Here is a 10,185-nt window from a genome sequence, read left to right on the forward strand (position 1 = left end):
CATGGGCTTTATTACTGACTCCTGGATCAAAAAGTTGATGAAGTTCATATATTTTGGCTGGCCCTTGGATTGGCATTTAAAAGGAGACTGGGAGAACTCATCAAGAAATACAAAAACTTTCCCATTTTCTATAGATATAGAAAGCTTACAGAGGGAGACCCAGACCTTCCCACCACACAGAGACATTTTTCTTGACTGTTTATGGGCTCAGGTATGAGTCTTTTGGGCTGTTAGGCTCTGTGCTAGGCTCTGGGGATACAAAAAAAGGCAAAAAACAGTCCCTGGACTCAAAGAGCTTTCAGTCTAATTGGTGAGACAACATGCAAACAGATACATACAAAGCAAGCTATAGATAGGTAGTGCTAGGTGGTGCAGTGGATAAAACACTGGGCTGGAGTCAGGAAGACTCATTTTCCTGAGTTCGAATCTGACCTCAGACACTTACTGGCTGTGTGATCCTGGGCAAGTTACTTAACCCCATTTGCCTCAGTTTTCTCATCTGTAAAATAAGCTGGAGAAGGAAATGGCAAACTGTTCTAGTATCTGTGCCAAGAAAACTCCAAGTGGAGTCGTGAAGAGTCAGACACGACTGAAACGACTGTACAACAGCAAAATGAATCTTTTGCATTTGCCATTGGGTTAAATAAAGCCTGTCCTACATTTGATGTCTTGTTATCTTGAGTGCTTGCGTAGGTGGCTGAGGGCCCTTTGTTTTCTTCCTTTTCCTTCGCTTCCCTTCCCTTCTCTTCCCTTCCGTTCCCTTCCCTTCCCTTTCCTTTCCTTTCCTTTCCTTCCATCCTTCCTTCTTTCCTTTCTTTCTTTCTTTCCTTCCTTCTTTCTTTCTTTTCCTTTCTCCATCCTTTCTTTCTTGACCTAGATATGAGACAAATTCTGACGTTACCAGAGGAAACTCTATTTGGGTTGGAAGCATGGATTGGGAGCATTAGTGTATAGTTACTTAGAGAGTTGAGAAGACCTCAGTATTGAACCTAGGCTGCAAAACAAAGTGAGGTCTGAAGGGAAAGTTGCTTTCTTTGGACCAGGAAAGGTTTCATGGACAAAGTAATCTGGTTCAGGCCCACATAGGAGTGTTGTGGGTGATATGTTTGATATCTCTGGTATGAAGGATGTTATTATTTATTATAATTTTAAAGTAAATAGTAGCCTCCTAATTGATCTCTCTGCTACTACTTTCTTCCCCTCACCAGTCCATTCTGTCTGCTATTACCTAGTTAATCTTCCTAAAGCATCACTTTGCTCATTTGTTCTCATGGGCCCAATTATTATCTTCAAGTAGATGACTCCCAGATCTCTCTCTTAAATCATAATCTTTTCCCTGAATTCTAGTTATGCATTGCCAACTGCCTGCTAGACATTTTTACCTGGATGTCCTACTGGCATCTCAGATTAAACGTCTAAAACGATATTCATCACCTTCCCCATTAAGTCTCCTTTTCCTTCAAACTTATCAATTTCTTTCTGTTTCTTGTTCCTCTAGTCCATCTTCCATGTAGCTGCTAAAATGAAGGGACCATGTCCCTTCCCTGCTCAAAAACTTTTAGGGGCTCCTCATCACCTCTAGAATGAAATACAGTATCCTCATTATGGCACTTAAACCCTCCATAATCAGGCTCCAATTTACCCTGCCAAGATTATTTCACATTCCTCTCCTTCATTAATTCTGTGTTCCAGCCACTTTGGTCTACTCACTGTTTCTAGAATTTGGCATTTTCCATCTCCCAACTTGCTGCCTTTGGAGAGGTTGTCATCGTCTACACTTGAAACATGCTCCCTTCTCACCTCAGCCTTAGTGTCCTTTAAGGCTCAAGTTAGGGACTTGAGTCTTAAAGGAAGATGAAGCCTCCTTCTCATCCAGGAAGCCTTCCCTGATCTTTCTAGTTATTAAATCTTCCTCCCTCCTCCAACTGCCTTTTGTTTATCTATCTATATTCATGTTGGTAGGGACTGTCTTTGTATCCCCAGCATTTAGTACACAGTGCCTTGTGTCTAGTGCCTCCCTTCTATTGATCATTTCCCTTTTAAACCATATATAGGTTTTTTGTACGTAGTTGTTACACATGTTATCTCCTCTATTAGACTGTGAGTTCCTCAAGGGCAAACACTGTATTTTGCCTCTTTGTATCCCCATTGCTTCGCATAGTGCCTGGTATGTGATAAGTGCTTAATAAATGATTATTGACTGACTAACTAGTGGATGCTCACTAAGTGTTTATATTTTTAAATGAATGAGAATAATACCACGTTGTATCTGTATGCCACTTTTATAGTTTTTAAAGCATTTTCACAAACATCTCATTTTATCTTCAAAAAAGTTCTTTGAGATAAGTAGGAATATTGGCATTCTCATTTTACAGATGAGAACACTGAGGCTCAGGACAGTTAAATGACTCATCTAAGATCACTCAACCATTAAGGAGTAGAATTGAGCCTAGAACTAGGTCTTCTGAAACTAATTTTTAGGTTCTTTCCAATACACCATGAATATGTAAGTCATATCACTCCCTTGCTCAACAATGTTTAGTGGTTCCCTGTTATCTGCTGAATGAAACCCAGACTCCTTGGCCTGGCATCCAGAGTCTTCTGTTGTCTGTCCCCAACCTGCTTCTCCTGCTGTATTTCTCACTACTCCCCTATTTGATTTAGCCAAATGATGATCTACTCATCATTTCTCAAATGTGCTTTTCTACTCTCCTGATTTCATACATTTTTATTCTCTCTATTTGGAATATCCTCCATCCCCACCTCTGGCCCATGGAATCCTCTTCAGCCTTCAAGGTCCAGATTTAATGCTGCCTCTTCTATGATACCTCCCTAAAATAATTCCAGCCAGAAGTAATCTCTCTCTCTTCTAAATTCCCATAGTACTTTGTTTATACCACACAAATGACACTTTGTTCTGCCTTGTATTGTAGTTATGTGTTTTTTTTTCTCTTTTAACCCTTCCATTAGATTGTAAGTTCCTTGAGGGCAGAAACTAAGTCTTCTCCAGCTTTCTATCTTTCACAGAACCTAATGTAGTATGTATAGTCACCATTGAATCAATATTCATTGAATGAATATATACATGTATATATTAATAAAAAGTCTTTTATCCCTTGGGAAGGTTGAAATGTGAGCAATCCTAAAAACTTCCCAGGAGAATGCTTTGTTGTCTGTGGCTCTGAGTCCTTTGCTTAGAACTCCCTACCTGTATCTGTAGGCATTGGGACCAGGTGAAGGATGAGATACAGAGGGTGTTTGATCAAGAATCAGAAAGCTTTACCTTGGAACAGATTGTGGAGCTTGGGATGGATCAACATGTGGAAAAGATTGGGGAAATCTCTGCTTCAGCCACCAAAGAGCTGGCTATAGAAGTGGTATGGAACCTGGATATTTGACAATCTTCCCCTTCCCTTCGCTTCCCCCTGCTACTACCTCCCCAGCTATTCTGTCTCCTTCCCCTCCTAGAAACGCAGGCATCTAGTTTCTTATTCCTCGGTTTGTCCTCTCGGTCATTGTTCTTCTGAGCAAGTTGGGAACTAAGTTTTTAAGTCTTCCATTTTTCTCCATGTAGGCATTACAAAACATTGCCAAGACCTGGGATGTGATCCAGCTGGACATAGTGCCCTACAAAGACAAGGGCCACCACAGGCTCAGGTAGGGCAGTGCCAGAGGCCAGAGACTAAAGTAGGGCCCTAGAAGAAGGTATTAAAAGCTAGCAACCAGGGACCAGGGTTGGTGTGTTGGGACCAAGATGTGACAAACAGAAATGGGGCATATATGTCTGTTTCCATCCCAGAGGCACAGAAGAAGTGTTCCAGGCATTGGAGGATAACCAGGCGTCTCTGTCCACCATGAAAGCATCACGTTTTGTCAAAGCATTTGAAAAAGAAGTGGATCTCTGGGAACGTTGCCTTTCTCTCATCCTGGAGGTCATTGAGATGGTGCTCACTGTCCAGCGCCAGTGGCTGTACCTAGAGGTCAGAAACCAAGTATTCATTCCCATTTCTTTTCCCCTCTTGGAACTTAGGTATCAGCTCCCACTCCTATCCCCAAGCCATTCTTAAGCATTGGCATTTCCCCCAGGTTGCCTCCCTGACTCTCCTCATCATACTCATTCCCATTCCCCTCCCTATTCCCCTCCATGCACCAATCCTAAGTCTATCCTAAACCAATCCTAATACACGATTTTCCGCCCGTTACAGAGATGGACTTTAGCCCTCCCAACTTTCTTCTGTTCCTCCCTCCCTTTCAAATCCCAGCAGAGTTTAAGAAGCAATGGGGTTGAGAGGATGCCCATGAATTGGGGAATGGCTGAACAAGTTGTGGTATATGAATGTAATGGAATACTATTGTGCTATAAGAAATGATGAACAGGCAGACTTCAGAAAAACCTGGAAAGACTTGTATGGTCTAATGCTGAATGAAGTGAGCAGAACTAGGAGAATGTTGTACACAGTAACAGCCATGTTGTGCGATGACTAATATTGATAGACTTAACTCTTCTTAGCAATGCAAGGATCTAAGACATCTCCAAAGGCCTCGTGATGGAAAATGCTATCCACAAAGAAGAAAGAACTATGGAGTTTGAATGCAGATCGAAGCATACTATTTGCTATTTTTTTTCTTCTGTTGTGTTTTGTTTCCTCTTTCTGGTGGTTCCTCCTATTGGTTCCAATTCTTAATTAAAACATCACTAATGTGAAAATATGTTTAATAGGAATATATATGTATAGCCTGTATCAGATTACACACCATCCTGGAGAGGGAGAGGGAGAAAAATGTAAAACTCAAAAGCTTATGGAAGTAATTGTTGATAATTCAAAAATAAAGTAATTAAAAAAAAGTGATAGGGATGGGAATATGACTCGTTCCATTCCTGGTTCCCTTAGAACATTTTTCTAGGAGAAGACATCCGTAAGCAACTACCCCAGGAATCAGCCAATTTTGACCAAATCAATCAAAGTTGGAAAACAATCATGGACCGGATGACCAAAGACAACAATGCCCTCTGTAGCACCCACTATCCAGGTATGGACCCTATAGGCCTTCTGTCTCCATAGGACCAGTAGTTTACAGTCCCCAATTCTTTTTTTTTTTTTTTTTAGTGAGGCAGTTGGGGTTAAGTGACTTGCCCAGAGTCACACAGCTAGTGTGTGTTATGCATCTGAGGCCAGATCTGAACTCAAGTCCTCCTGACTCCAGGGCCAGTGCTCTATCTACTGCACCACCTAGCTGCTCTGCCCCCCACTTCGGATATGCTATGTTTAAAGGTGGAGTAGTTGCCATCTATACTGTGTAGTTTCTCAGACACCAACCCTGGGCAAGTCACTTAACCCTGTTTGCCTCAGTTTTCTCATCTGTAAAATGGAGATGGAAATGACTATTCCTCCACTATCTTTGCCAAGAAAACTCCAAATAGAATCACAAAGAGTTAGACATGACTAAAATGTCTGAATAACAACATGTGCTTTAGTATTTTTAAGCACATGGCCTATAAATAACTTCTTCTGTTGAATGTATGAAGTTCTTCAGCCATCTCTCTATAATCTTCAGTAATTCAAATAGCCTCTCAGAGGCTGTAGCTGATTGAACATTCTGCCTCTCAACATATCTCAGAATTTAATCCCAGGGTTAGTTTATTCCAGCTCATATGTACCCACACCTTTTTCAGAGAATGAAGGAAGATAAAGGAGATGAAATGACCAATTTGAGGGGAACATTTTAACACCAGCCCTGCTATCTCAGCACTCATTTGTTACAGTTTTGAGGATCTTGAAGGGACCATGCAGATTATAGTCCTGTTTCATCTCTGATGTGTGGGAATGAGGATGGAGAAGAAGATTGCAGGGTACAGATTCCTCCTTGCAGGCCTAGGGAAGATGGAATTTCTTGATCTCCCTTGGGATGACCCAAGGTGTTTTGGTTGAATGAGAGTTATTCCAAGGACTAATGTAGTCCTGAAGAAATTGGGGCAGGATGGAGAGGGGGAGGGGTGAGAAATAGTATCCTGGAGAGTGGGTACTATAGCTTCCAATTACTATGGCATCCATTGTCTTCAAAGATTTGGGAGAGGTACCACCTGAACTCTCAATAGTGAAGGCCTTTGCCAAAGTGGAAAGAGTTGGGGCTATCTGCATCCATAATATAAAGCAGAGACTATTCATTGATCGTTTCCTCAGGCCTCCTAGACAAACTGGTGGAGATGAACACAGGCTTAGAAGATATCCAGAAGTCTTTGGACATGTACCTAGAAACTAAGCGCCATGTCTTCCCACGCTTCTACTTTTTGTCCAATGATGACCTGCTGGAGATACTGGGCCAGTCCCGAAACCCTGAAGCTGTGCAGCCCCACCTCAAAAAATGCTTTGACAACATTAAGTCACTACGAATGCAGAAGGTCAGCATTGGTGGTCAAATGATGATGGGGGTAGGGAGGCACCAAGGCAGAAAGTCAACTCCTTTCTGGGAGAATAGGAAATATTCATGATGTTGTTAACACTGAGGGATGGGACTTCCCAGGATCTATGAGGACACTGCAGGGCTTAGGGATGAGGCAGCAGACAACTTGCAGATACCCAGATGCCCTCAAGGGTCGTCTGGTTTTAGCAGTAAGGGAGAGGTAGATGATGGCCTCTCTTTTTCACAGATGGGTGGAGTCAGCAGCAAGTGGGAAGCAGTAGGAATGTTCTCAGGTGACGGAGAATATATTGATTTTATCCACACCATACTTTTGGAAGGGCCTGTTGAGGTAAGTAAGGAAAGGCCTTGAGACCAATCTGATTTCTCTTCCTGCTCGGCCCTTCACTTGGCTTTTTAGAGGTGGAGCAACTCTGGAAAAGGAAGTAGCATTATTCTTTCTAACAACTGGATGGAGACAAGACATGGATGGCTTCTCTTTGTGGGTCCCCCAGCACTTGGGATTTTCTTCAGTCCTGGGGTTTTTTTGAGACATAAACACTCTTCCCTCCCAGTCTCCATTTCCCTCACAGATCCAGGCATACTGTTTTCTGTTCCTGTTCAGGTTCCTCTTGTCATGGGGCCTTGTCTTCAAGCTCTGGCTCTGTCTCCCCTCCCCTTGCCCCCAGCTTCTATTCCCTTCCTAAGACCTAGACATACTTTCCCCTCCATCTCCTCCTTATCCCCTCCTGAACCCCATCTTCTGTTCACTCCCTTGCCTAGGCTTGGCTCTGTGACGTTGAACGTACCATGCGAAACACTCTAAGGGAACTGCTCCGGAACAGCCGCATTGCCCTCAAAAAGTTCCTTACCAAACGAGACAAGTGGGTGAAAGAGTGGCCTGGCCAGGTGAGTCCAAAAACTGGGAATGGAGGGGTGAAGGGGTGAGAATTAAGATGAGGAAATAGGCCTCTGACCTCATCCCAGATAGGAGAAAACTGAGGCCCAGAAAGGAGAAATAGCTTGCCTAAGGTTATGACAGTGATAGAGCCAGGATTAGAATTTAGTCCATTCAATCAGTTAGCATTTATTAGTGGGGATTCAGTGACCTAAGTACAATCCCAGTAAACCATAAGAGAGAGAGGTTTAGAGCGAGGCTGGGTGGGTTGACTATAAACAGAAGTTTAGGGCTTCTGACCCTTCCCTCCTGTCCCAATGATTTCCAGATGGGCATCACTTCCAGTCAGATCCAGTGGACCACTGATGTTACCAAGTGTCTGCAGATAGCTAAAGAGCGCTCGGACAAGAAAGTCCTCAAAGTCATGAGAAAGAAGCAGGTAGGGAACTCTCCAAGCACAGAGTGGACTTGGAGTTAAAATTGGGGAATGGGGAATTGGGACTGGCATTAGAGAAGAATTTGGCTGGGGGTGGGTGGGTTAGAATTTGGCAGTTTGATTAGTGGATAGAATGCTGATGAAAGTTCAGGATGGGCTGGGATTGTATTTGACAGTGAAATTGAAAGTCAGATGTTAAAAATTAAGGTTGAGATTGAGGTTGGGTTCATGATCAGAGTTAGAAATAGAAGTAGCTATTTAGGATGCAAGATGCAGTAGGAAAGCAAAAGTACTTTTTAATATTGCCTTTTATAAATGCACATAGTTGAATGCCATAGTGTATAGTTATTCATTTTGTGATGTCAGGTTGCATGTGTCATGTATAATAAGGGCTCAAAGACTACCCTGATAGACAGTAACACATAAAGGGGTGTTATGTTCTTTTTAAAAAATGTATGTATGCATATAGATATCTCAATATATCTGTATATAGATATCCTTTGTTTTTATATTACCCAGATTTCTGAGGGGTGTATTTTCAAACTTTGCATGGGATACACAAACTCTTTGTCTTGGGGTCTTGAGCAAGATTGGAGTTAAGATGGATATGGGATTTACATGGAAGAGTGTTTCAGCTTAGAGTTGGTTGCCCCATCCTTCCTGTCCCTCCCTTCGTCCCAATACATTGCCTGACACCTGCAGGTATCAATACTGAACAAGTACTCAGAGGCTATCCGGGGAAACTTGACCAAGATCCTCCGACTTAAGATTGTGGCATTGGTAACCATAGAAATTCATGCCCGTGATGTGATAGAGAAGCTTTATAGGAGTGGTCTTATGGACGTCAATGCCTTTGAGTGGCTCAGTCAACTCCGCTTCTACTGGGAAAAGGTGCTGTGGTTCCATCTGGATCATCCCAAAATTTCTTACTGACCTTTTATATTATAATCATGTTCTAGTTCTTTAACCCAATTCTTAACTCAAATTCCCCTTTTAACTTTTATCATAAATCCCCTGAATTAGTCCCAGTCTTTAGAAGTAATTTGTAATCTCTAACCTTTTCATCATAACCTCTTCCTCATCTCATCTGTTTCCACCTTTAGCCCTTCCTCCAGGTCTAACCCTATTCCTAATCCCCTCTAAGCCCCTCTTCCTCCACTTCATTTTATAACTGCCTCTTAAACCAATCTCTCCTCCCCTAGGACCTTGATGACTGTATAATACGACAGACCAACACACAGTTCCAGTATGGCTATGAGTACTTAGGTAACTCTGGCCGGCTAGTCATCACTCCTCTGACAGACAGGTATGCCGTCAGGGGTGGGTCGAGGCACTTGATGGTGAGAGAGGGCTTAATCTCATTCCCAAACTTGTCCCATAGGTGCTACATGACTCTGACAACAGCCCTGCATCTGCACCGTGGGGGCTCGCCCAAAGGCCCGGCTGGCACTGGTAAGACAGAGACAACCAAAGACCTGGGCAAAGCTCTGGGCATGTATGTCATCGTGGTCAACTGTTCAGAAGGTCTTGACTACAAGTCCATGGGTCGAATGTACTCGGGGCTGGCCCAGGTTAGAGTTACCTGCCTCAGAAACCTTCTGGGCTGGGAAATCTACCCAGACTTTTGTTCGGCTTTAACTCTCCTTAACTTGATCCTCAGACATCTCCTGGCTAAAAATAAATGAGTAGCTTAACCATTTTGCCTAGTTTGCTCTTGAACAACAGTCCATGCCCACATTCTATATTCTGTCCTACTCCTTACTCAAAAGGCTTCTAATCCCTTTTTTCCCCTGGAGAATTCCTCTTAGCCTCATTTCTTCAGCCTCAAATGTTCCTTTGTTACGTCATCTGCCCCAGAATGTATCTCTAGGGTTATTTCCAGCATTAAAATTGCCCAGGATTGGATTCTCACTCAGAAGTTTTGTCCTCAAAGACTCTGGTCCCCAGGAAGCTCTGTCTACTGAGGATATTTTAAACTGGAAATATTTTAAACCAGTAGAGGATTTGTCCCACCCTGGTTACTTCCTTTTCTTATGTCCTTTTTCTAACTGTTTCTCCCTCTTGAATCTTTTTTAAGTTCTTCTCCTGCTTTCCAAGCAGGACCACTGTGACTTTGGCCTGTTCTCTTGGTTTTAATTCTTTTTCCTCCACTAACTTCTCTTTGTTTCTGGGGACTCTGAAACTCCCTAATCCACTTGATTCCTCTCCCTCCCTACAGACAGGAGCTTGGGGCTGCTTTGATGAGTTCAATCGAATAAACATAGAGGTGCTATCCGTTGTGGCCCAACAGATCCTCTCCATCCTCTCAGCCTTGGCGGCAGGCCTCACCCGATTCCTCTTTGAAGGTTTCGAAATCAATCTTGTCTGGTCCTGTGGGATCTTCATTACTATGAATCCTGGTGAGAGGGGAAGTCAATATGGTCCTGTGGGATCTTCATTACTATGAATCCTG

The 10,185-nt window shown here is 42.9% G+C and overlaps 1 protein-coding gene across 1 annotated transcript in view; it reads left to right on the forward strand.

Annotated features, from left to right (window-relative positions):
- DNAH2 (dynein axonemal heavy chain 2) overlaps positions 1 to 10,185 on the forward strand; it is a 123,877-nt gene that overhangs the window by 71,112 nt on the left and 42,580 nt on the right. The window contains exons 27-38 of the mRNA XM_027857034.1: positions 3,221 to 3,377; positions 3,575 to 3,657; positions 3,800 to 3,980; positions 4,893 to 5,031; positions 6,183 to 6,400; positions 6,650 to 6,751; positions 7,183 to 7,308; positions 7,626 to 7,736; positions 8,436 to 8,624; positions 8,936 to 9,039; positions 9,115 to 9,304; positions 9,952 to 10,132. Coding sequence (XP_027712835.1) covers positions 3,221 to 3,377; positions 3,575 to 3,657; positions 3,800 to 3,980; positions 4,893 to 5,031; positions 6,183 to 6,400; positions 6,650 to 6,751; positions 7,183 to 7,308; positions 7,626 to 7,736; positions 8,436 to 8,624; positions 8,936 to 9,039; positions 9,115 to 9,304; positions 9,952 to 10,132 — 1,781 coding nt within the window. The remainder of the gene's footprint in view (positions 1 to 3,220; positions 3,378 to 3,574; positions 3,658 to 3,799; positions 3,981 to 4,892; positions 5,032 to 6,182; positions 6,401 to 6,649; positions 6,752 to 7,182; positions 7,309 to 7,625; positions 7,737 to 8,435; positions 8,625 to 8,935; positions 9,040 to 9,114; positions 9,305 to 9,951; positions 10,133 to 10,185) is intronic.

This window comes from Vombatus ursinus, unplaced genomic scaffold (assembly GCF_900497805.2).
Source record: "Vombatus ursinus unplaced genomic scaffold, bare-nosed wombat genome assembly UNPS02011916.1, whole genome shotgun sequence".
NCBI classification, from domain to species: Eukaryota; Metazoa; Chordata; class Mammalia; order Diprotodontia; family Vombatidae; genus Vombatus; species Vombatus ursinus.